The sequence below is a fragment of the Venturia canescens genome, chromosome 4 (assembly GCF_019457755.1).
Source record: "Venturia canescens isolate UGA chromosome 4, ASM1945775v1, whole genome shotgun sequence".
NCBI lineage: Eukaryota > Metazoa > Arthropoda > Insecta > Hymenoptera > Ichneumonidae > Venturia > Venturia canescens.
This window is the reverse complement of record NC_057424.1, coordinates 18,171,525-18,198,260: the sequence shown is the minus strand read 5'-3', so window position 1 is coordinate 18,198,260 and position 26,736 is coordinate 18,171,525. Positions and strand designations below refer to the sequence as shown.

At 44.5% G+C, this 26,736-nt stretch overlaps 3 protein-coding genes and 2 non-coding genes across 9 annotated transcripts in view; 3 read left to right on the top strand and 2 right to left on the bottom strand.

The window, feature by feature from the left end:
- Window positions 1-4,489, top strand: part of LOC122409367 (phosphatase and actin regulator 1) — a 35,428-nt gene extending 30,939 nt beyond the window's left edge. For all 5 annotated transcript variants that reach the window (XM_043416868.1, XM_043416869.1, XM_043416865.1 and 2 more), the window contains exon 12: window positions 250-4,489. In XM_043416868.1, the coding sequence (XP_043272803.1) occupies window positions 250-265 (16 nt within the window). In that variant the 3' untranslated portion in view covers window positions 266-4,489. The remainder of the gene's footprint in view (window positions 1-249) is intronic.
- On the bottom strand, window positions 4,341-26,631 carry S6KL (S6 Kinase Like). Its single transcript, XM_043416881.1, has 7 exons — window positions 24,673-26,631; window positions 24,284-24,381; window positions 23,861-24,213; window positions 23,676-23,783; window positions 22,779-23,026; window positions 4,779-5,003; window positions 4,341-4,659 (listed from the first exon to the last, which is right to left on the bottom strand). Exons 1-7 carry the CDS (start codon window positions 24,727-24,729, stop codon window positions 4,558-4,560), a joined length of 1,191 nt encoding a protein of 396 aa, XP_043272816.1. The 5' UTR covers window positions 24,730-26,631; the 3' UTR covers window positions 4,341-4,557.
- On the top strand, window positions 15,726-19,567 carry LOC122409369 (protein bangles and beads-like). Its single transcript, XM_043416872.1, has 4 exons — window positions 15,726-15,859; window positions 15,949-16,073; window positions 17,555-17,988; window positions 18,092-19,567. Exons 3-4 carry the CDS (start codon window positions 17,569-17,571, stop codon window positions 19,370-19,372), a joined length of 1,701 nt encoding a protein of 566 aa, XP_043272807.1. The 5' UTR covers window positions 15,726-15,859; window positions 15,949-16,073; window positions 17,555-17,568; the 3' UTR covers window positions 19,373-19,567.
- On the top strand, window positions 20,729-20,802 carry TRNAN-GUU (transfer RNA asparagine (anticodon GUU)). Its single transcript has one exon. It is a non-coding gene; the product is annotated as a tRNA-Asn (tRNA).
- On the bottom strand, window positions 21,974-22,045 carry TRNAW-CCA (transfer RNA tryptophan (anticodon CCA)). The gene has a single exon. It is a non-coding gene; the product is annotated as a tRNA-Trp (tRNA).
- Window positions 26,632-26,736: the final 105 nt, after the last annotated feature.

The window sequence follows — 26,736 nt, the reverse complement described above, 5'->3', positions numbered from 1 at the left end:
TTCAAAGGGTGGAAAAATAATGGGATCATTTTTCCATGAATTAATATAATTCAATGTTCTTTCGTTCCGCTCATTTTTATTGTGAAATTATTTGTCTTCTCTAATCGAATATTGCGATAACGTTTATGGGCCAAACTTCCGGTCTTCAGACCGGAAATGAACGTCCTTGAGAAAATTTTCCACCGAAGCAAGTCGAAAAGTTATTTACAACGTTTCTTGTCTAATTTTGATGTATTTTTGTGATTTTAGGTTCCATAGGCCATGACAATCGCAATGCGTAGAATTGCTAGTGTGCGACAGGGCTTTACCGAGTCCGACCTCATGCGTCGTGAACCCTCGTTGTTGGCTGGGCGATGGTCGTTCCCGTTGATGGGGCCATCGACTCCGGGTGTTTTCAAATACCTTGTCAATCAGCGCGACGAGGAAGGATGGCGTTTACCGGATATCGGGACGCGCGATCCGGGTATTTTCGTCATTTTGAAGAGAACAAAAACACAAAACAAAGAATCCAAATCTTGGGAGCGTACATTCTTTCCCGAGATCATGACGTGCGCGCGTCCAACGATCCCGGCTGTCGACATGTTTTACAAGTCGGCGAACATTGTGATAGGGTGGACTCGTCCCTTGTATCCTCCTCAATGATCAATGGTCGGGCCACTCGCTGATTATTTTTCCGATCCTTTTGTATCGGTCCTCTCGCGATGGAACTCCCTTAGTTTCTCACTCTTTCAATCGTTATCATTCGTCACGATGACTCTTGTCGGGAAACGATGGCTCACGAGTTATTTTAAACCTCTCGCATTCCTCGATAGAAGAATAAGAAGAAAGAGCCGAAAACAAAAAACCACAGAGACAGCTGTTATCGCCATTATTCTTTTTTTAACTATTGACTTACTTTTCGAGTCCTATTACGCGTATAATCTTTGGTCCCCGATCGGACGATGCGAAGAGATCTTACTTTCGCGAATGTCAAAACGACATGTGAAACGCTTCAAATGGACTAATCATGGTCGATTAACGCTAAATTGAACGATAATTAATTAATCGTGCTATTTGTATTTCGTTGCGTCACCGAGTAGACATTTTTTTCGTTATCGTTATCTATTCTGTCGATAACTATCCATTATTATTGTTATTGCTGTTATTATTATTAATATTATTGTCATCATTATTATTATTGCGATTACAATTATTATTACTTACATCGTTGTTACTATCGGAAACAAGATATTACACCCTTTTTTTATACTAGTGAGAGAGGAAAAAAAAATGTTCTCATATATCGTGACTGAAGAAGAAAAAAAGAGTTGAGCGCGTCCGATCTCAGTGTTAATTTGTTACCACGGATGGTAGAAGCCCGAGGCGAATAAACAGTAATAATTAGTCGATAACTATGGTCTCTTAGGAAAAGAAGAATAAAATTTTTACCCCTTTCTCGATAACGCCGCGGGCCTCGATTTGACTATCCGGCTATGATTGGCTATTGAGATCTAGCGTTCGATATACTTCGAGAGCTTTATTTCATATACGTTAAAAGGATAAGCAAAACTGACGAGACTCAACGTCGTTTGTCTACAATCCTCTTACGCCCTCTGGTTCTCTTTTCTGGACCCCCCCCCTCTCTCTCTCTCTCTCTTTTCCTGTGCAAAAGTTTCTATTAATGTTTGCGGCACAAACCTGTATTTCAAAGCCGTCAGCTAATTTTTGCCGATAAAGAGAAAGGAACAACATATTTATCGGGCGTATCGATAACTAAAGAAAACAAAAAAAGTAAATGCAAAAATGAGCAATCGGACAAACACTTGTTGAATGGGCTTCATTTGAGCTCGACTGTGTGATCGTTGCCTCGCAGCATCGTTCTATCTTTTAGTAATAAATTGATGATCGCGACTACCGTGTAGTCCATTAAATATGTATGAATATATATAAATATACATATATATATATATATATATATATTGAAAAATCCGTCGGAGAAATGTCCTCGATTCGATCGATTCACCGCTCTCGCTAAGATTGATCATTCAAAATTCTATATCAACACGAGACTCGATGAAACAAGCATATATATCTATACGTATATATATTTATATATGTATATATCAGATTTTTCGTGTAAATATATGTGATAAAGGAGGAACAAGAGTGAGGGAAGCAAAAGAAATGCAAAAAAAAACAAAAAATATTATACATAACGTATATATATATGTATAAATATATGTGCCGAGTGCTTTTCCTGGGCGATGCGAGTTTATACCGCGCGCTCGTTTTATTCAACCATCGGATTAACGCTGCTTGCGCGTCAAACAAAAAAAAAACGAAAACTACGCGTCAACTTATTGATACTCGCGTATACGATAATTGTAACGAGTGATGCAATGAAAAAAACTATGAATAAACGATGCTATGCCGCAAATCATAAATTAATACTATACGTAAACACAAAAGCGATGTTGCATTGTAGTTGTGTGATACGTTTTTGTTTTTTGATTTTTTTTTTGTTTTTTTTTTTTTTTCGTAGCGTAAACACACAGAGTTAGTATTTCGCGTGCAAATGATAAAGGAGGAAAAACTTGGAGAAAAAAAATCTAAAAAGAAAAAAACATTAAAAAAAAAAAAGCAACAAGCAGCGCAAGAGAAACGGGGCAAAAACTTATCGAACCGATGTTGAGGCGCGCGGATGCTGATTTATGATTGAGATCGGAAAAGCTTTATTCGCTCGCGATCACGATCCGGCACTCGCGTCTACCAAAATTCGAGTAATTCATTGAAATAATAACAAGTATTAATATTAATAATCAATAATATGAATAATAATAATAATAACAATAATGCTAGTAATAATAATAATAACAACAATAATAACAGTGTAACGATAATAATAGAGAGGAAAATGGTGACAAGACCATTAACGATAATAATCATTGCTACCATCAAGCGTTTTGTCAAACGGCGAGGTTTTGAAGCACCGCCGAGAGCACGTCAGCAGCGACAGGAAAATAAACGTTTTTAGCGCGAGCGCAGTAAGATATTCGATCGAGGGTCTTTCGGGCGAGAAACTACGACAATTCCATACGATACTTCATCGAGTGACTTCTAGGAAAAAAAAAAAAGAAAATAATATTATAAACGGGAGGAAAATGAAAAGGAAAAAGAATCAAGTAAATGGGAATGAAGAAAAATGGAGAAAAATGAAAATTTTTAAGAAGAGCATGATGACGATGATGGAGAATTTTTAAACGCGAAGAATAAATCGATCGAAAGACGATTGTTTTACGCTGTGGTTGGTGGGTGCGTATAATATACTCGAAATGTTGATCGTCGCATTGAGCGTACTTTTGTTGTACATAGCGCGCATGCACACGGGTGTGTGAGGCATTGATTCGTGCGCGAGTGTGGGCGCGCTCATGTACGTATTTATTTGTACGTACGTATGTATATATTTAATCCACTGTCATACAGGGTTATTCTTTCTCGACTGCCGCTTTATGTCACTCGATGTGCAATTTCTCGTGTAATTATATTCATATAAGCGATTTAAATGAGGAAAGAAAGAGAGGAGGAGGAGGAGGAGGAGGAGGAAAAGAAGAAGATGAAAAAGATAAAAAAAATTACAAAAGGAAATAATAAACGAAGAAACTACGAGAAAAGAAGAAAAATAGCGAAATTCAATATCGAATCTTCCACGATTAGTACGACAACGACAATGAATGAATCGGTTCGTTCGTTTTTTAACAACCGATCGCCAAAAAATGAAAAACTAAAAACATTTAAAACGTAGGATCCTCATCCTCCCAAAAACCAACATCCCCCAGTCCCTTCCTTCACTTTTCTGACTGCCGAAGGGCATAGATATTATTAGTAGACACCAACCAATACCCCCCCCCCCCCTTCCCCGCCCCGGTGTATTATATTGAGCATAAGGAGCCCGTTAATTCTAAGATAATGATCATGTATATATACATACATATATATGTATACGCATATATATGTATATGTGTGTGTGCGTGTGCTATAATGATTGTACCGTAATATCGAAACGATCGTCTCAAGTTCGATCGGAGCTGCGGTTAAAAGACGAAAAGATGGGGGAATGGAAGGAATGAAGGAAAAAAATTAAAAAAAAATAAAAGATAAGAGGGAAAAAAGAAACCATAAACGGAGATGAAAAAGGTGAAAGGTGGAACACAACTGATGAAAATATTGAAGGGAGAAGAAAAAAAATATACATACGTAGGAAAAGAGAAGGGAAGTCTAAGAAGGAAAAGAAACAGCAGGCTACCTACCGAAAACGCTGCCTGTTGGTTTCGTCACTTGTAAAACCCAATTCGTTTTATCTCTTTTTACTTTCTTCGTCGATTTTTATTTTGTTATAAGTTCTTACGTATTTAAGATTATCACAATTTATTGTATTATTATCAATGAGATACTGTAACAAACGAAAAAATACTGTTAACTATTCTTAATAAAAATTAAAACTTTTGTAAACAGAGTTTGAAAAGAGTTTTCAATCGTTTGTTTTGCCTCGTCGCGAGGACTCGCGATTCCGTGTCGCTGCTACCGAGGCATGTCGAAATCCTGGAAGATTTTCCGATCGCAGAACTCTACTCGGTTGACCGACGAAACGATCGTGCGACCGAGAAGTTTTAACGGTGAAGTCTGCAATTTAAGAATATTTTTTGTTCTTTCTCTCGTGTTGGTTTTTTTTTTGTTTTTGTTTTTTTTTTTCGCCTATTTGGGAATCCCGGGATGCTAATGTCGTGACACACATGCCTTACCTCCTTGGAGACGTAGCCACGAATGTCATGGCCCATGTAAAAGGCTACGCGCTGCAAAGCGAAAATTGATTTGAGTCGGGTTTTTGGATCGAGTCTGAGAAGCCTTCGCAAAAGATCCTTCGCTGCTGTCGAGATTTCCGGGTTATTTGGCAAAACGACATCCTCGTCGGGGCTCGATCGCTCTTCCGTTTGGGGGTCGAACAGTCTCGATGGTTCCTGCGGATACTGAAATTCATTCGAGCGTAATAAAAAGCGTGAATATTCGCATTTGTGGATACGTGATCGCGCGCGATGCTGCGCACGATTCTCCGCGAGGGAAGAGGATCGCATGTGCTCGCGCGCAAGCGTCGGACAAGGCACCGACGGGTACCGCCGCGTCCGTTACGACAAAGCTTTACTACGCATAAATACTCCCCTCACACGCCCCCTCATCCCTTCCCGCAGCTTCTGTATTTATTATAAATTATGCCGAGTGCCAGTTCATATTCCAAGTATGCTAATACGACGAACGCCTCGATGGATAACGCGCAGAACCTTGCGAGGAGATCGAAATGCGATCGGGGAAGGGAGAGAACGGAGGCACGGAAACTGGATTGTATTTTCTGTGAGGCTCACGCGCGACGAGAAGTTCGTAGAGCCCGAGATGAATTGCGGACATGAATTTATGCATAATCTCGTCCAGGTGTGTGTGTGTCTCTCTCTCTCTCTCTCTCTCTCTCTCTCTGAGCGATGATTGGTCTTAAAAAAATACAAATTCGGGAGAAATCCGTGTCACGGTCCCTCCTGACGCGTCTTGTTGCGCAGGCCTTGCGCTGAGAATAATTCATTTTGAACGACACGCAAACCCATCGATGTGATATCATCGTGATAATAAAACGAGATAAATGTATAAAAATGATAATGAAAAAGATTTATCGGAATCCTAGGCCGCTCGGAGGGAATGAGTTAATGGAAAAAACGTAACCGGCGAGGAGGAGACGATCGTTAATGTCGCGTGAGTGGCGGAGAGAGAAAGAGCCTGTCGCGCTATACAAGACCGGTAGGGTCAACGGCCACTTACGACCCTCGATCTATGCACGCGGTAGCCGAGACTCAAGCTGGAGAAAAATAGAACGAGGAGGGCGACTTTTTCTTCTGGTACAACAAGACGATGCTACTAAAGTTTTATTCAATATTTATCAATCAGCGGTGAGGATTCTTGAGCGAAAGAAAAATTGGGAATAATTGACCGAGATCTTGACCGTGCTCGTACGTGGTTACGCCGCGGAGCAGAAACGAACGTGATTCGTATGAAAAATGAGCAACAAGTACGCGGGATGATATTTGCAACGGAGATCGACCCTGAGTGCGAGTGTCTTCGCATCCGCCAGGAGGAATTTGTCCCTCGTTCGCTGAACGTAAAACGTAATCTCCTTGGAACGATTTGTTCATCGTAATCCTTTAAATGTTTGTTCACTCAGCATTTGTTAAAACTTGTATTGACTATCGCGATTCATTAGCTCCGAGCATTAAAACACTAAATGAGAGGAACGAGAGTCGAACTGACTTTTACTCGGTGCGTACGTGCTGTCGGACGAATATTCCGAGGTTCGGTGCCTCGGGACTATTTGCTGAGCAAACCGAGCTCGAAAAGGCCTCAACTTCTTGCTGTTTTACCTCTCACTGTCTATAAACGTTCGGCAGCTTCGCGCGAGAAGCGATTCCTCCGCAACGTCACACCGCGCGGTGCGTTTTTCTTCTTGTGCACCGCGAGTACTCTCGCCGAGTGTATATATGATCGAGCTCGTGCGACTAACCCTGAAGGGCTACTAACCCTGAGATAGTCGGGTCATCGAGGGCCGCGGGAGAATCCGCTCTCTCTCTCTCTCTCTTTCTCATTTTCACTGACAAGAAGGATTCGCGGATAAGTGGATACGTGAGGGGACGATTATCTCTCTCTCTCTCTCTCTCTCTACGACTATGCGTTCACCAGCGCAACGTTGCGGCAGTGGTGAGTCCGAGACGGCAAAGAAGAGGGAGAGAGACAAACGGATATCTCGTCGAACATCCAGCGAGAGAGCGGATGTCACGGAATGCGAGGAGAAGGAAGCCATCGAGATAGACACGAATACGATTTTCTCGTAGGTACGTCGGGTTTGCCGATGTATAAACGCGTACCTGCGAGCGCCTCCGGACAGCTTAGAGCGCGGCTTTAAGACGCGACCTAGCCGCAAAATCCAGAAGCAACGCATCCTCGAGACGAGCGAACCCGCGATGAATTTTTATTCGAACCGCGTCACGGACTCGTTGCTTTGCCGCGTGTGGGTGCGATGCAAACGTGACGGCTGCTTAAATATATATATATATATATATGTTCGTACGACCGTGAAAAGATGTTCAAGATTAGTGGCGGAGGCGGGAGGAGGGGGTCGCGAAAAGACAAAGAAATAAACAAAATTGCCGAGTAAAGAGGAAGAAAGATGTCGTGCGCGAAGAAGAACTCGTGCGTGGAGGAAAAAAGAGAAAAATATTGAAAAAGAGCAAATGCTCGGTTGCGTATAGTTGAAATATGTGCGCCGAACATAAACTCTCTTCGGGGCAACATTAAATGAGAATCAGGCGAAGGGGGGAGGCGGACGGGTGAGGAGGAATACACGAGTAGACTTTGGCGAGGGAAGTCGTTGGGAGCCGGTCGATGCGCGGAACGCGCGGCGTCTGGTAATGTGTGCTCGTAACTGGTGTACATCCTCGGCGATCGGCGCCAGGAATAATCATCGAGACACGACTAGTTCGTATCAGAGGTCCTCATCCTCCCGAGTGTGTAATCTTTATAACGCGGCGAGCAGGCGCAACTTGAAATCTATTTATAAACCAACCGCGAGCGACCCCGTGTGTATAAGATGCGTTCAACATGGGCCCCCTTGGTACAGCGATAAGGATAGCTCATCGCTCCTCTGCCCCGACAAGGCGCTCCTGCTTCTGCAACTGATGACGATAATGATGATGATGATAGTCGATGATTGCCTTCTCGGACATTAACAAAGATTCGCTAGAGTCTTACCTAGACGTCTCTCTCTCTCTCTCTCTCTCTCTCTCTCTCTCTCTTTCTCTCTGCTCCCTCTCCCTCGCCGTTCCTTTTTAAACCTCGAGAAACGTTCGTGTTTCTTACAGGCATGCTCTTACAGAAGAACAAGAAGGGCGAGATGGTGAAAAAGGAGAAGAACGAGGAGGAGGAAGAGGAGGAGAAGAGGCTGCCTGCAGTGGACTCGGCAGGATACTCTCGCACGCAGCGTAAATAATAGCCTGAAACTATAAATAGAAGGGGATCGGAGAAAAAGGAGCGTGAGCTGCGGAAGGAGGCAAAAGTGGCGGTTGTAATATCTCAACTGTGTGTGTGTGTGCGCGTGTGTGTACGTACAACGAGTGGTCTCGCTCGAGCTTTTCCTAGCGCTCTTCTGCTCCCGTGTTTGCTAAACTCGTTGATTTTTTCGTACTCGCTCTTCTCGGGTGATCGGAGAACGAGACTGGGCCGCGATTATATACACTGAGCGAGGTAAAATCTTTCCTGCAAAGGAAGTAACGCGGCGATGAGATGTTGTCGCGATGAGCACGCTGCCAATAGACGCAACGAGAAAGATAACGAGAAGAAGAAGAAGAAGAAGAAGAAGAGGGAAAACAATAACAAGCGAGCATCTTGGGGAAGACTAGCACCCGATATAGATCGAAGCAACCGCGTGGCTCGGCGAGTATTATCCGAATGTAATGCCAGCGGTCGTCCCAGGGCTGCGGTAACCACGTTCGATTATTTTCAAGACTCGCTCTTTTCTCCTCACGAGCGTATAAGCGAGTATTGCACGTTGCCTCGGCATGTTCGGAGTCGCGGGATTGAGGCAACGCGCGACTCGAGGCTGGTTTGCCTTGCGAAGGCTTTCTTATGTCCTGCTGCTCGGTGGATGCCGGTGATCCTACACGTCGGCATCTTGACCGGTGCAGCGGCCTTTCTCTCTCTCTCTCTCTCTTTCTTTTTCTTTATCTCACTCGATCCTTCCTCGCGCTCCGACCTGCCGCTACTCCGATTATGTGGCACGATCGAATAAACCCGATAAACTCGGTGCTAATGACACTCGTTTATGTAATCCCAAAAGCTCCGGGAATTTAAAACCGCTTCGCTGCGGGGACGTTCTTTCACCGAATATTAACAACAATAGACATTTTCTTTCTTCTTCACTGTGATATTTCTTTTCATTATATATATATATGTGTGTCATCGTCGTACTCGCAATTAATATACACGTGCTGTGCGCACACGAGAGAAAAGTCGAGGCTTTTTTGCCGTTCGTTAGCAAAGTCATCATTACTTACTCCATTCTTTCTTATTTTATCCGCTGCATATCTTGATGTTCCGGTTGCGAGCTCGTTGATTCGTGCCTAGTCTATTTATATCTGGAAAAGGCTCGAAAAACTCTGAGGATGCGAGCTGTTGCAACGAGTTTAAACTCTTTCTCGCTTCTCTCACGGTCTCTTTTCCTCTCAGAGGGAAAGGGGGAGGCGCACAGTAGACGAAGAAGAGGCTGCTGAAGAAAACGAAGCAAACGCGGGATCTTTCTCCTCGGGAGAGAAACGCGAGAAGATTTCTTCTGCAGAGCCCCGCGGGGTGCTTATCTACGGCGTCCTCCAACTCCCTCTCCGCTGTACACGCAGCACTCGGGCGGCGGCATTTCAGGAAAAACTATGGCCACGAGTGCACGGAATATGCTGTTTATATACATATTTCAATACGCGAGTACGAGAGAAATAGGGAGAAAAAAAGGGTAATGAAATATGGAAGGAACCGGCTTTGACGATTGACAAAAAGCATCTGGCCCGCACCAACGTGGTGCTCCTTTACCTGCCGCGCGCTCCCCTCGTCAAAGTCACACTTCTCGAGGGAACGGACGCGAGCCCTCTTGAATGCACGGAGATAAAAATGTGGCCCAAGCGATTCTCTCCCTTTCGAAAGAGAATTTTTATTTTTTCACTTCTCGTTTTTTCGTCTACCGCAGCTTTTGGTATGGCCAGTCGTCGTGTTATGTGCAGGGCCCCCGTATATCATCGTGGTCCGCGCGAGCCTCGAGGCGAAACAAGTTATCTCGGGCGCTTAGGAGGAGGATTTTTCGATATAGAAGCTGCTCCTCTCCCGGGACGTTTGGCCCGAGCAGGCTATACGCGCGGATGAGAAGAGGGCCCTAAATATCGTTAAGGCCTCGGAAGACGCGTCTGACCAGAGCCCGTAAGCGGAGATTAATGCAACAGAAAACCGTCGAGGTTTTGATTTAAAGCCAGCGCAGCCCGGCCGGAGATAACCACGGAAAAAGTAGTAAAAAATTATTATCTTCAGGGAGGAAGAGAGTTTGAGCCGCATTTCGAAACGGACGCTTAGAAATTTGTCCCGTTCCTTCGTTCGTTCTCGCCCATCCGCGCAGCCGCGAGTATTTATTTACTTCTTCGAGAATAGAGCCGGCTCTGCGATCGCGAGCAGTCGTCGTTTCTCTTTCGATCTTCCGTGCCAACGTCGTTTTTTCATCTCAACTGCGTTTCACCCTTTCTTACTCTCCTCCATTCTCTTTCTCTTCAAAGGACGCGAGAATATTCTCGGATTCTACGCGATAACTTCTATATTCCGTATATGGAATTTCTCGTCGACGCTGCAACAACATCTTCGTGCGCGCAGGGACTCAAAAACTTCCAACTCGCTCTTCTTCTTCTGCTTCTCCCTCGGCTCTTTCGCTCCAGCCCGCGCGCGCGCGCGCGCGCATCCGAAGGAACGTTTTACCACGCCGGGAGATTAAGAGCAGCATCTTCTTCAAGTTTATATTCGATAATTTTGTACCTTCGATATGAAACTGGATAGAAAGATCGGAGCGAGAGATGCGCTGGAAATTTTCTCGTTTCCAAGGGGCGTAGGGCGATCGGTATTATAACGACGAAGAAAATATACTGGTTAGCTTCGTTAGAGGCTGCGCGGAGCGGAGAATAGAAAGATAGAAGGAAAAAGCTCTCTCGTTAGAACCGAGGCTCGGATTTATGGTCCGCGGAGCTATGGGGACCCGAACGATAGCCATAAACAGAGAGGGAGAGAGAGAGAGTGAGTGAAAGAGGTTGATAAGATCGTTAATAATGATGAAAATAAGTAATAATAATACGAATAATGGGCGCAGGGAGGATCGTCGAGGCCGAGACCCTGAAAGGCGATACGGTACATGAGTCGCTGCGTAGTTATTAAACGGAAAAGCAGCAGCAGCGGACGCGGCAAAAGTAAAAAGAGAGAAAGAGAATGAAATTGCATCAGCTCTCCGATGATTCGTGGTAGCGCGAGAGCAACGACGAAAGAATAATTATGAGAATGTGGCATAAGCGCGGGAAATAACCTTGGCACTGTATCGATTGGGTTGTACGGGGGAGCACAGTGACCGCGGAAGCGCATGATCGGTAAAGAGGATCGAGAGCGCGTGAGTTCGAAGGAAGGTAAAATCGAGAGGGGGCACACGGGCATGGAAAAGTTTCGATCGAGTTTTTATTTCGAACGGTGAGAACGAGGCTGTGTTTGCGGGCCGCGCGGGATTGATCGCTGCGCGTTAATAATCGACGAGCAAACGGAATAGAGCGAGCGAGAGCGTCCTGCTCGCGGTTGAATGGGAGTTCGGTGTTATCCGAGTGCCTGGCGCCAACTCGCACGAGAGGCTACCGTTAATTCGCCCGCTAACCCGGCGATCGCGATCCCTCTCTATCGCGCGAGCGTGTCGCCTTATCGTCTTTTCCTCCCGCGGTGCTGGAGGTTCGCGGGATCGCGATCCTCTCTCAAGCTACGTAAATAACTCGCGAGGTTTTCTAATTCAGGGAGCGTGTGACCAACTTGCCGATTCGAGGGAATCTGCATCGGCGGGATGTGTACCGTTAACGATCACCTCGAGAAGGACTCGATCTATATACGAGCTGGAAACAAACGATTTGGTGCAACCGCGCGCTTGCCTGATTAGCGATTCTCGATCGCTTTATCCGGGCTCTCTATCGCTCGCACAGCAACGCAAACACCTTATATTTTCCATCGGGCCCCGCGCGACGATGCGCGTCCGCACGGGACGTGCTCCGCGCGGCCAACCGTTCCGTACGATTCGTCGCAAACGCGTAGGAGATTAAAAAATCTGTATAAAGGAAAAAAAGGAGAAGAAAAAGGCGGGCACAACCGCGGGAATATGAGAGGAACGCGCGATCCTATAGCGCAACTCGGATGATAGATATAATAGTCGGGCGACGACGACGACGACGACGACGACGATAGCCTTGCCCCTCCCTCGCTTCCCATCCGCAGGCTCCCCCATTATTCAATTGAATTCAATGCTAAGCCAACCATTAGGAGGAAATTGACTCGGCGAGAACTTTCTTTCTTTGGCTCGTTCGAAACTCGCTTCTCTCTTTGCCTCTTTCTCGCGGGGCCGCGCGCAGCACTACCGAGGATCCGTAACTCTTTCATGATTATTCTCCACTCCCGCGCCACATATAAAAGACAAAATCGCTCCGCTCTCGCGCCGATATTCCTGCTACTGATCCGCGCTCGATCTTCCAACGGCGCACCCTCATCGTGCCGTAGCTTCCACGCCGGGAACCTCCGCACCGCGATCAAAAAAGAGGAAGGGGGGGCACTAAATATTTGTTTACTCGGGAGCAGGATCGTTGGACGAAATTCGAGTCGAATCACGTCCGCGAGACCACCTCGGAGATTCCTCCTTGTATACTGAGATCGTCACCGCTCTTTTCTCATCCACATCCGAGCCGGCCGACGAGTTCTTATCCTTCTGCGGTATTATCTCTCAAAGCCACATCGCGATTACCACCCATTCTATGGATCAACGTCGAAGAGTGTACCGAATCCACGAGGAGAGCGCGTGCGATTCTGACATTGAAATCGCGAAGATCGTCGCAACGTGTCGCGCATACCGAATAATCGACGCGCTTCCGCGTGACTAATGAAATATAAAAACGTATATTTCGTGTCTCGGCAAAAGTTTAGCGCGTCGTGGATGGCCCCGAAATATACTTCCGTCCGCGCCGTCCGCGCGCGGACTTCCCGCATCATTTTTAATATCCTCGCATTCGCTCGAAGCACGAATGACCTTTCGATGCTGGACCGCTCGACGTTATATTCCGGCTAAAAACCGCTCGTAAGAATTATTCAACGGGTTCTTGGAACGAACGAAATCTCTGAAATAGAGGCGCTAAGTGGCAAACTTGAGATTCGCAGTCGCGTTTGCTCATTTCTCTCAGGTTCAAGGCCATACAGGCTTATACTCGATGAATATTTGCATTTCTCACTCAACGAGTTTGCACGTATTTTCTCGTTGAGCAACCTGCGACGCGATAAAAAATAGGACAAACAGAACGGAGCGGAGCGGAGCTGCTGGCTCCGAGTGCGTGATCGACGCGGTGAAACGATTATTCGGGAAACTGCCCTCGCACCAGCCGATATAGATAAGACGAGATAGAAGCAAGCGTTTTCCCTTCTAAGTTTTCGGTCTCGTTCTTCTTGTACGGCGTAATCGCCGTATCTATTTACAGAGATAGAACGTGTACCGTGCGCGATCCGAGCGGTAGTCCTCGAGGTTTTATTGTGTTTCTCATTGGTCGTTCGCGAGGAGAGAAAGAAAGAAAGAGAGAAATGAGGGAATAGTCTCTCGGTCGCGGCGAAGGGAGTCGGCACTGCACGTACCTACGTATAGCTCAACGCAGCATCCACCGCGAGTCTCGAGAGGGCAGGAGCAAGGGACGAAACGTACTGAAACGAGTTGCCGTGTTCAGGTTTTGCTCGCAAGAGATCGTTAAGATAATCGCCGCTATCCTCCTCCTAACTTTGCCTTAGGTGGACGCCAGAGGTGAGTATCCGCGCGTTCGCGCGAGATACTCGCTCAACCCTCTCCAGAGCGCCGATGCTTCGAAACATTTCTCTCTCTCTCTCTCCCTCTCTTTATCCTTTTCTCACAGGCTCTCCGTCTCTTTACAAACGTACGTTCGAGCAAGCTTCGTAGCGAGGAGCACTCGTCTCTCGCTCTCTCTCTCTCTCTGTTCCCTCTCGTTTTTATTTTCTTTCAATTTTTTTTCCAATTTTATCTTGTTTCTTGCTCCTCATCGTCCTCTCGCGCATCTCGATTCTCCGAGGCAGCCCTCTTGGCAACCCGCGACTCCCGATATTCCGGACCGCGAACACTAGAAACTACGCTCGCTTCGGAGTCCGCGATCGCGACTCGATCCTTTTTTCCTCGACGAGAGGTATACGCATCCGAGCCGATATTCGCTCTCCGCGGGACCAAAGACGCTGCTCATCAACGTGATCGTTTGGCGAGAGACATTCGCATTATCCCTCCATCGCGCGTCTCAAAGTAAGAATATAACGCATCTGGAAGTCGCAATTACCAGCAGCAAACCGAGTCGCGGTGGAAGAAGCACCGCCGCGCGCGCGGTGAAACAGGATGGTGAGCAAAAGGACCTTGGGCTCCTTGCGAGATATCATGATAATGATTATGTCCACGTCGCCACCGCCGCGCGCGCGCGCGCGCGCGCGCGCGAGATTCACGTTACAATCTCGCACAATACCATTATAATGTGCCAGGCACGAATTACATTGCGACGAACGCTTCTCTATCCGCTTGAAATATACCCGAACGCGGGAGCATTACTCGCTGCAAATAGTTTTTACACTCGGGACGAGCGAGCCTCCGATATTTGGAGCTCGTCGTAGCGTCGAGACCGAAACACTCGCTTCACCGTATATATAAATCTCGCGTCATCGTACGTTCCACGTATGCAACGCTCCAAATATCTAAAAAGCATATGCCGCCGGTCCTCACCGATAGGTCCGTCGATTTATCTGCGTCTCTTCTCCGAGTCTCATGCCGAGTGTTACGTACTACGCTCCCGCGTGATTAAGGGTTTCGATAACGGCACGTAACAGCAGAGGGTTACGCGTCGAGAAAATTCGAGAAGCGTTCCTCGCCTCCGCTCGCAGATACGGTTGGATATATAAAAGGAGCGAGATATCCGAGCTACGGCACAACAACGACGACAAGAATGTTGATGTTAAATAGGCAGGACTAAATAGGCTAAATAGATGATTATTGGAACGTACAGAGGCGAATATTATTCAAAGGTTGTTGTAATCTAGTGAGCGACTCGGTTCGATATACATCTTCGTATGTTGGAGTGCCCACCGGAACGACCTCGGGCACGTATATGCTCGACGACATTTGGTGAACTTGGTTAAACAAAAATGAGCAAGATAATCTCGTTGAACGGACGTTTATAGAGTAAGGTAGAAAAGAGAAAGAAATTCGCCACGGCCCCTATGATTCACGTGGACCCCCACGCGTTTACAAATTTCGTACAATTGACGAGGATTGAAGAAGCGCGTGACTTCTCGCGCGGAGCGTCGACCACGTATTTTTGCGCGATAACAAAGGGAAGGAGGATGACGATGACGATGATGATGATGATGAATACAAAAGGGATGACGAATTCCGGTAGCGAAATTCGTTATCGCGAGAGGAATAATGTTCGGGGGGGCAAGTGTGCACGGAAAGAAGGTCCTCTCCGGCTGAAAAAAGGCGCTCGAAGCGCAGGATCGCGAGGCATCGGGAACGGAAGATAAGAGGAGTGCAACGGAAGAGAAAAAGAAGCGAGAGCGGCCGGGTGAGAGGAGACGCGACGCCGAAGAAAAGGAGGAAGAAGAAGACTCCAGGAGGAGTAGGAGAAGCACGAGGAGGGAGGAAGAGAGAGAGAGGCGGAGGAGAAGAAAGTAGAAGAGCAGCCGGGGACCGTTCGCGGTCCTACAGGAGTCAAGAAAAGTTTAGAGAAGGAGGCTCGAGAGAGATGCTCGCTAGGAGGGGGCGGGGAGGAAGGAGAGGGGGGCCTCGTACCACGGGCTTTGTCGGCTCGTTCTGTCTAACAGCGGGGCTATATAAACGGCCTCCCGACGATTCAGTCCCGACACACACGAGCCAATCTTCGTCACGATCGCTACGGTCCTTCCCAAGCCGACAAACTTGGCCTCGAGATTAAACTACGAAAGCAAATCGGTTAGCTCGAAACAAACGTTCAAAACGTTCAAATATTATTTCAATTTATTACAAATCGATCAATAAATATATCATTTTTAAACGCATAGGCTCTCGAGAGTTTACGTGAACGACTTCGGTGGAGACGAGACTCCGGGTACAAAAACGTTTATTCTCTTCTGAGGCAAGCACCGAGGAGCTTGCATCTTCCGATCGATTCGGAGCAGAATAACGAGTGAGTACAATATCGTCATCGCTTCGCATCTCTCACATTCTCATTTCCTTTTTCTTCTTCTTCCTCTTCTTCTTCTTCTTCTTCTTCTTCAAATATACATATGTATGTGTCCGCGTATATCACACATTAATATGTATATTTATATGTAAAACTCACCTTCCACCTCAATGACGCGGAGATTACGAAATAATCAAGCGGTTAGATCGTGTCCCTCGCGGCAACGCCACGGCTTTCCATCCGCGAGATTCGTAAACGCACAGATTGCAAGAAAAAACGAAACCGGGGGGGGAAAAAAAACAAAATGGAGAGAAAAAGAAGGAAAAAACACGCGGACACAAACTCGTAGCAAGTTGCCCCGTCGCGGGATCCTACTATTAACATCCGACGAACGCGAGACCGCGACTCATTTCCCAACTGCGTCGTGGATTTTCGCAATCTTTCGCCCCGTTCGCTCGCACAATATTCTCGAATAAACCACACTCAGCGGTGTATAATGTAGCTTACAAGAAGTTGTAACGCTCATGCCACGAGCGAGTTCCGCATCGTTGCAGCCACTCGGGAGACACACGAATTCCTCGCCATCCCGCTCTCTCGCTCTCTTTTTCTCTCTCTTTCTCTATCCCCCCATTTTATTATTATTCTTCAATTGATGATATTTGTTGAGCGAGGCTTGGGTGAGCCGCCCAAGGGAGAGATCGACGATTTGATAAATCCGGCTGACTGCATTCCAAATACCTCTTTTGTAGCCTCGTGTCCTTATTACTTGTCCCATCCGACTTGATGAGGTAATGGAGGCTCTCCATCATCTTTCACAGGCATTTCCTTCCCTCGCCCTGAGCACGAACGCGCTCCGAGAGCACATCAGTTGTCGTCCCCCCCTGCACCCCCCCCCCCCCCGCCGCCGCCGCCGCCGCCCCCCCCCCCCCCTCTCCACCCTTGGATAAATAGCCGAACGCTTCTTCCGTTTATCAGTTTAACACGAGCCACGGGTTCGTGGAATTTTCCCATCGAGCTCGAATCCCTTCCAATAAACTCGTCGATTAGATATTTTGTTGCTCTTGTTTTTCTAAATCCGCGCCGATGACGTTTCAAGAACGTTGGTTCGAAACTGAGAAATTCGCGTGAGGGGCTGCGGGCTGAGAAGGGAAAGACACGTGACGCGGCGGACATGTAAAATAGACGCCGCCGGTCGTCGGGACTGAAAAATAACGAGAGGGAGAGGAACAACCATAAGTGCGTAACGAGATCGGTGCGAGTGTGCAACGCCGCATCCTGTCATTTAATTCCATAACGCGCGGTTGTTGAATGCATTCGGTTCAATGTCACAGGTCTCGCGCGTCCCTCGTTGCAGAATAGATCGCGAGCGGTCAAGTTTCTCACTGGGCTTTCGTCGAGGATCGTGCGCGTGCACTGCATGGCTTTTACCTAAACTGCGAGATTTCCTATAAGCGTTTTGTTTTTCTTTTTGTTTATTTCGATAGAGAAAGGCACGAGAATGAAGTTCATCGTGGTCACAGTGTTGTGCTGCGTGGCGATTCAATCGAGTCTGTCGATGCCAGTCGCTGAGAATGCCCCGAAAACCGAATCGGCACCGGCACCAGCGGAATCCAATGCCGGATCTCTCCTCGTCGTACCGCTCGAAAAGGACGTTCGAGCGGCAGGCAAACCCAGCGAATCTGAGAACAAGCCCGTCGTTTCTGGCGATGCTCACCAAGAAGGACACGCCGAAGAGACGGCGGCTAGGAGCTTAGAGGCCGAAGGATCGCTCGGAGCCAAAGCCGAAGCTTCCCCAGCCCTTGACATCGCAGGATCGGCGAAAAAAGCCGAGGAGAAGGCTCCGGAAACTGCCGAAGGATCGCTCGAGAAAAAGAGCGTCGCCGAAGTCCCGGCAGCGCTGGCGGCTGCCGAAGCCGAGGTACGACAGAAAGCTGTTTTTTATTTGATTGCCTTTTCCCCCTTTTTCGGTCCTTCGCTCCGTGTGCTTTATTCTTAAGAACGTTGATGCGTTTCGGTTACAGCCAGTTCCAGCGTTGAAGAGTGCCGGTGAACCCGCCGAAGCGGCGTCCTCGTCGGCAGGTGCGCAAGAAAGCGCCGCACCGAGCGCCAAATCCGCCGAAAGTCCGAAGAAAGAAGCTGAGCCAATTGCGGCGTCCGACGCGAAGCAGCAGTCGGAACCGCTCGGAAAATCGGCACCGAGTGAATCGGAGCAGGCGAACCAGCAGCAACCAGCCGGCGCGTCGAGCGAACAATCGGCGGAGAAGCAACAGCGAGTGATCGAAGCTGTCGTAGCTGAGAGCAGCGAGCCGAGCAAGAACGAGAAGGAGATCAAGGCTGAGGCGCAACCGGAACAGGCAGCAGCCGAGAAGACCGATCGCGTTACCCGGGAGGCCGAAGAAGCTGCTGCAGCAGCCGCGAAAGCATCGGAGGTGGCGTCACCGGCTGCAGTGGCAGCCGCGATCCCGGCCTCCATCGCAGCCGCAGCACCGGCGATCGAAGCCAGCCTGGCCGAAACGAAAGAGCCCGAAGCAGCCGCTGACATTGAGAAGAAATCGGTAGCGATCGAAGGCGCCGAAGCCGCGAGCGCTGCAAAAGAGGAACAACCGGCGGCCCAACCCGAGAAAGCTCAACAAGAGGTCGCTAAGGAGGTTGAAAAGAAGAACGTCGCGATTGAAGAAGCCGAGAATAAACCGATCGAAGGAGCCTCCGAGCACGTACACGTCGACGGAGAGAAACACGAAGTCGCGGGAGCCGTAGCTGCCGCCGAGGCCGCCGGCGTCCCCCAAGCCAAGAGAGAGACAGCGGAGGAGCAGCCAGCAGTCGAAGGATCCGCGAAACCATCCGACGAAAAAGCCGTCCCCGTAGCCCGTGATGCTGCTGCCATCGACGAGCAACCGAAATCGGAAATTCCTGCTGCGAGCCAACCTGCACCCGCCGCCGCCGCCGCCGCCCAGCCAGCGAAGGAAATCAAGGAGCGTTCCGAGCAGTCGGCTGCAGCCGATGAGCACGCAGAGGCATCGGGCGCCACCGAAAAGAAGGAAGAATCAGTCGCAGCAAAGAGTTCTCTGTCCGCTGAGGCTGAAGAAAAACCATCAAAGGCCGTCGCTCCTGCCGAAGAGGGCAAGGCCGAAGAACTCCCCAAGCCTCAAGAGGTCACAGCGGTCAAGGAGTCCAGCGAGAAACGTCAGGTTCCCTCCAAAGAGAGCGCCGAGAGCTCCGAGAGCGCGGAGAGCTCGGAGAGCAAAGAGAGCTCCGAGCCAGTAGCCGCCAGTAGCCACACGAAAGTCGAACACTCGGAATAACAACCTCACAAACCCCAACACTTTTCTATCTTTTTACCCTTATCATCGAATCTTCGATGCGGGCCATTCCGACCTTTCTCATAACCACGAATGCACGAGAGAACGAAAGATTGAAAGAGAATTTTATTTTGAGAGTGAGCGAGAGAGAAAGAACAAAAAAGAGAGAGAGAGAGAGAGAAAGAGAGAAAGACAGAAATTCAAGATTGAAGAAATCATTGATCGCGGGTATTGGCGTTTCCGATCGAAAATACGTGTGTAAGGAGTTATCGCGAGGACTGAATTACGAAAGGCAAACACCAATTCCCGCGTACATAGAAAATATTGGATCATTCCTCCTGGCGAACAAATTCATAAACAAATTGTTTGCAAGGACGAAACGGATGTAACGGGCGCTCATGATATATATCGCTCCTCTCATACATAGAAAACCATTCCCTCACCCGCGTCGCCCCCTCCCTCCCTCCCTCCCACCCTCCCGCCCTTCGAGTCGCCGTGACGCAATGAGCAAAACGAAGTAATAATAAAATTATTATGAGACAAACTAAATTAAGAAGAAACAACCAATAGAGAAAACACTTTCCACCCCACCTTCCGCAAATCCCTCGCACATCTCTAGCCTACGTGTCATTATTGATAATATTATTATTATTTTAATTATTATTAATATTACGGTTAGTACCATTATTATTATTATTATTATTATTATTATTATTATTATTATTATTATTGATTTGTATTATTGCATCGTTATTATGATAATAATAATAATTACGTTATTTTATTATCCTCATCGAGACAGTGTTTTCTGTATATGCATAAAATATCCTGACGAAAGGCCTTGAACGAGTGACCCATCGCGCGAAACGACAATTCTGTCGCAGATAATCGAGAAAGCCCCGCAACGATCTCTCTTTGGCTTATTTTTTATTTATTTTTTTTTTTTACTTCTCGTCTTCGTAATCCTACCGATTCATCGCGATTGCTCAATAATCTCTGATGAATGATCATCGTGAATTTCACATTGTTCAGACTTTTCAGAGTGTCGAGAGAATTAAATATTGCAATCCGTCATAGACGAAGAGGCCGCGGTTCGGTTAATGGCAAATCTACCGAAGATCGTGCACGATCGTGCCGAAGATCATACACGAAGAGCCAAATGTCACGAAGTTGGCATTTCACTCTTTTTTTTTTTGCTTTGTCCACGACAAATGCATTCGAATCGCAAACCTCCTCGGCAGTTGGAGGAATCTTTTACTTCGCGTGAAATATAATAATTTGCTGCCTCCTCTAACAATTTTCATGTAGAAGGGATGAAAAAACGTAATAAAAAATACAGTTTGATCATAATTTTTCGCCGCCTCCGTGGCGCAATTGGCTAGCGCGTTCGGCTGTTAACCGAAAGGTTGGTGGTTCGAGCCCACCCGGGGGCGATCTTTTTTTTCCACCTCATTTTCACTATGAAAGTCGATTTGTTTTAGCAATCTACGAAAAACGAATGAAATTTTTCCTATTTATCAGATGCATTGAGCCTAATGAACTTTTTAAAGTTGGATTTTATCCACTCTGAGAGTCTTTTTATTAGTTGAATGTTAAAACTTAAAAAAAAAATACAAAACTTGATTCAAACTGAAACCACGAGTTGTCAGAACCATTTCAATTTTGTCAAGAGTAAGAATATTGAATTAATTTCATGTTATAACATAAAATTAAATAAAAATACACAGGGAAGGATACAGAAAACAGCGAATTAATTTTATGTTATAACTTAATTTTAATTCATTTCTATTATGTTATAACCAAATTTAAATGCATTTTCCTTCAACTTGATAGTCATGAGCATTGAAAGACCAAAATTAAATGAGCTACACAAAAATTCAAGAAATTAATACTGTGGTACGACACCACACGCAATAACGATTCAAATATTTATTGACTTCAAATGAAAATTAGTTAAATAAAAATTAAACTCTAGGGGCATGAATATGGAAGCGACATCGAAGTCCAACTCACATTCTAATTCACTGCATTAAACAAAAATTTTAATTCCGTGGGACTTCTATTATGTCTAGACAAAATTTTAATTCACAATTTTTATTTAGTGCATAATTTTAATTCCCGAATTGAAATTTGGAACATAATTTTAATGACCCCAAATTTTAATTCGAGAATTTCAATTTGGTACATAATTTTAATTCTCAAATGAAAATTGCAGCGAATTAAAATTTGAACGAATGAAAATTTGAACGAATTGAAAGTTGAAACATAATTTCAATCAAGTCAAATATTTATTGATGCATTAAAATATAAAAATAATTTGGATTCTCGAATAAAAATTCGTACGAGTCAACATTTAACCAATTAAAATTTGAATTCATTAAAATTTGGTACATAATTTTAAATACTTCAAATTTTATTTCAGGAATAAAAATGTGAATGAAATAAAAACTTGCGGAATACTAAATTTTTATATTGAAATTAAGAATTTAATTTAATTTAGTTTCAGAGAGTTTAGTTATTGTGTAATAATTCTTTTGATTCTTCTGAATGAATTTCAACCTTAATAAACAACGAGAAAAAAAATTAAGAAAAAAAAATGGAACTTGACCCCGACGTGATTTGAACACGCAACCTTCTGATCTGGAGTCAGACGCGCTACCGTTGCGCCACGGAGTCCTGTGATCGATATTTCACCCACAATGCTCATGTTGCACGCGTTCCAACTGTTCGAAACACGACGCACCAATCACTGTAATCTTGGAGGGTTTGTGAAACTTAAAACTACCGGATTCTTTAAAGATTTTGCATTCTATAAAAAAAATGTCACGGATAAAACAGGAGAAATGATTGAAAAACATATTAAAATTCGAATATTTTTGCGAAGCGAAAGGTCGTCGTGGTACGAAATGAATTTGTTGATTATTCGACGAATCGACAATTTTTAACAATACTTTGGTCCGTGACTTCAATTTGGTTCTTTGGTAATAAATCGATAATTATGCAATTTGAGTAATTCTGTCAAGAAAATGCTACAAAATGTATTCGCAGTAAAAATAGAGTTTCCAGATACTTATCCAAGAAACTTTTGAATGCAAACGCATGTGTGAAACGACTTTGATAATTTCTAGATTCTTCTAATGATAATACTCCGACGTCAGCAGATAGAATTATTAACCATAAATATGCATAGGATAATAGCTGATTTATCGCCTCGAGGATATGCATTTTCTTCTAATAATAGGATAAATAAAAAAAACTGTATAATCGAACAGTGTCGACGCTAAAAATAAAAAGCAGTTAATTTACATGGGAATTGGTTGATTCGTCATAATTACCTCGAGTATTCATTTTTCTTTGGAAACGTGAATATTGAAAAGGAAAAAATGAACAAATTTATCGAATCGCAAACCTTATTAGTGAGAGCGAAACAAGCCAGGATTCCGAGGGACCACCAATCAACCGCGTGCCCGTAAAACTCTCTTCCAAGAATTTCCGGTGCCATGTACTCGGGCGTTCCGCATAAAGTCGAGGTCCTTTGATTCGGAGCGAGCCACTTGGCTAACCCAAAATCTATGAGAACCGCGTGACCCTCGTTGTCGAGAAGGACGTTCGTTGCTTTGACATCTCTATGCACGATTCCCGCATTGTGGAGAAAATCTTTAAACCACATCAAACATAGGACCGATCGATGAATTTTCTGGCCACGAGGGATTAGACATTTCTAGCCGGCTTTGAGGACACCGTCAAAGAATTCTCATGAATCTTATTGTCTTTGAATAATCTAAGGATTTATAAAATTGACATATATGTCAATTTTTATCCAACAACGTGCAGTGAGTATAGAAAATATTTTCAAATGAATTTCACCCTGAAATCCACGATAAAAATGATGAAAAATATCTGAGCCTATCTGTTAATTGTCTTCACAATGAAATAAAATTTCTACAAGGTAAACTGGTCTAAGAATTTTCTACTACAATGTATGATAATATTTATGCAACGTATAATCAATATTTTTAAACAAATCCAGAAACTTTTGATAACCCTTGAGAGGTGATGTTGAGACTCTCCCACACGCTTCTATTGAAGAATGGATATTCAAAGCTTCAATGAACTTTTTAAAATAATGTCTGGAATTTGGTTTTTCGACATGGCTGTTTTTCACAACAGTTTTTGAAGTACAAATCATTTCAACTACCGAATTTCAACTGAAAGTTTTTGCCACAATGTGAGATTCAACGTGCGCATCTTTGAAACCTTGAAAAATTTTCCTTCCAATTGTGAGATTGCCAGAAATCCTACCCACCTAACGCTAGAGCAATTTCTCCGACGTATATTCGCACAACGGACTCCGGCAAACACCCATAATCCTCAATGAGCGAGAATAATTCGCCTCCTCCGAGATAGTCCATTGCTAGAGTGAACGAAATAACTTGATAGAGAAAAAAAGAAAAAACAAAAATGGCTAACAACTGCATCCGCACTACTCACTGATATAGAGTGTTTTTCTCCCTTGCCAATGTTCCAAAATCTGGGTAACAAATGGATGATGACCAACTATCCTCTGAATGGAAACCTCTTGTTTAACCTGCTCAACCGCATTCTCTTCAATTATTTTAGCTTTGCTGATCATTTTTAAAGCATAAATCTTATCTTCGGAGCCCTTGAGAACTTTGTACACTCTGCCATAAGCTCCTGTTGCTATGAGCTCCAAGATTCTATAATTTGATCGTGCCGGATCATTCCTGACTCTAAATTCAGGTAGAAACAAAGCTTCGGAACGACCCACTGGCCACAGCGCTTTGGAGGAACCTAATCGATCATCCAGAGTTCCGATACTTCGACTGACAATTAAACACAGTCAAAATAATGTTTTGTTGAGAAGAAATCCGTGAAAGTTCTAGTTTGCCTCACCTCCTCCGAGAAACCCAGGATCGTGGTCTATAGCACTCTGTCTGGATGGTTTCTCTTCCTCCTGAACAACTGCCTCCGATCATATCGCTAAGGCTGTACTGTGGGATGTTTTAAAGGAACAAACGGTACAGGTTCATTATATCCAAATTTAGATAATTGAATCCAATACTTTATTTATTCCTTATTATTCCAGCTACAATTTTTTTACATGAATCAAGTTGAAGGTAAACCGAATTTTTTCATTGGTCTACTTCGGAAACCACCAAAAAATACTAGTAACTGGAAAATTCGAATCGTCGGGATCGACGAAATGAATTTTTATCGCATTTGAACGATGCAAATAGCACATACATATAAAGGGACGCCTGATATTTCTTTCGGCATCTTACCTCACTGGCGTATTTTCGTCGAGATCGATGATAAGTTTTATTGCTTGAATTACCCATTTTAATTTCGATTCTAACAGCTATATCTTTATAAATAACCTCCCTTGTGCTACTACTATTGACACGAGTACTGCTTTCTCTACTCGATACATTGAATATTAAATGGATTTTATAGAATAATTTTTATATATATCATATTTTCCCAATAGCCGATAAACAATATAAAGTGGTAAAAATAAAAAATAAAAAGGCCTCTATTCGTCAATTCTATTGTTTTGTTGGTTTTGTTTATGATCGCAGAAAAGTAAATAAAAACCTGAATAACACAACTCGTCAATAGTGGAAACTCGGAAACGCTACGTAAAATACGATGGTAGCGCTCTCTGTCGTCCGAAAATCATCATAACATAAAAAAAATATGACAAAGTAGTTTTCGGAACAATGGATTCATAGTGACTATTATGCGACTAGCATCATTTTAATTCATCTATCTATCAATATTATCTTATATAACTAGAAATACTTTAATTTTAATCAATCGGGCAAAATTATTCGTCAATTTCAACTTCAGAAAAGACGACGACAATTGACATTTGAGGGTAAAGAAGTGTATCTATCGACGAAGTTATTACTTCAGGGGTTTGATGATAACGCGTGAACCATCTGTGCGATGTTCGTAATTCGTGACAGAGTAACATCGACGACGAGAACGAGAAGAGACTGAGGGATCAGACCAAGATTAAAGCAGAAAGCAGAAGTGAGAAAAATGGCAGTAAGTCGTCTGGTTAGTCGCTCTTTTGTGAGGAAGTTTTCGGCGGCCTCACCATTCACGGATAATACAGCCGAAGCAGGTGAGCCAAAGACGGATACTAGTTGAATTCATAAACGCCTAATAATATTTGATATTATACGTGACTCAAAATCGCATTCATATGGCTGTCACTCACAGTGAGCTTGATTCACGATAATTCATCAAATACTTCGTCTTTGAAATAAACTGTGATCCATACATTTTCTAATTCACGCCCGAATTCGTGGTACTCCGTGTGTAGCAAGACAATTCTGAGTTTTTTCTTCGTTTTTCGCTGAAATTACTTCGTTACATAACAATGATATTTTGCAGGTAAAACTGCGCTTATGTGGAAAAAATGTTTCATTTTTGGCGCTGTACCGTGTATTATTCTCGCACACATTAATGTTTACTTGAAAACGAAAGAAGAGGAAGAACACTTTGTACGTCCGCCCTTCGTACCATACGATTGTGTACGAATTCGCACCAAGGTTAGTATTTCCTGCAATAAGACCATCATCATATTAACAGAGAACAACATTTCATCACTTAATCTTTGCTGAAAATGCAACTTGCTGAACTTTGCTGAGAACGCAACTGAAAATGCACTTCTTCGATGCTTGCATACTTATAAAAGATTTCTCAAAACTGTCTTTATCGCCACACGACAATCGATCTTTCTTCACCATGTAATACATGCCCAAGAACAACATTGATATTTAAGTATTCTGAATCTTTGAGATTTAGAATAACAAAAATAATAATAAGCAAGAAACCAAATTATTGAAAATGAAAGTTTGTATGACAGTGAAATATGAATGACTAGAAATGTTAATTTTCACGGATTGATTTGTGGGTCTATAATTCGTTTTCAATGAAATAAAGAAGTCGCTCGCTAAAATAAGTCTTCGTATAGTTATATGTCAATGTACTTGTCCCGAGACTTTACCGAGTCGCTTGGTAACTGAACAGAAACAGATGCAATGCACATTTATGTTCCAAGAATAATTCAAATACTTTCTGGTGCTTAAAAAGTAACTGGGGGTCATGAATTTCTGATGAAAAACAGCTCAACAATGAAAATTTATATATTATTACTTTTGCAGCGTTTCCCATGGGGTGATGGAAACAAAACCTTTTTCCACAACCCACACGTAAATGCACTCCCTAGTGGATACGAGGATGAACATTGAGTGTTTGATGCTGTAAAGAAGAGACTACGATAGTGCACCAGGATACAGACCTGGATTGATTAGATTTTCAACAGAGTATCGATA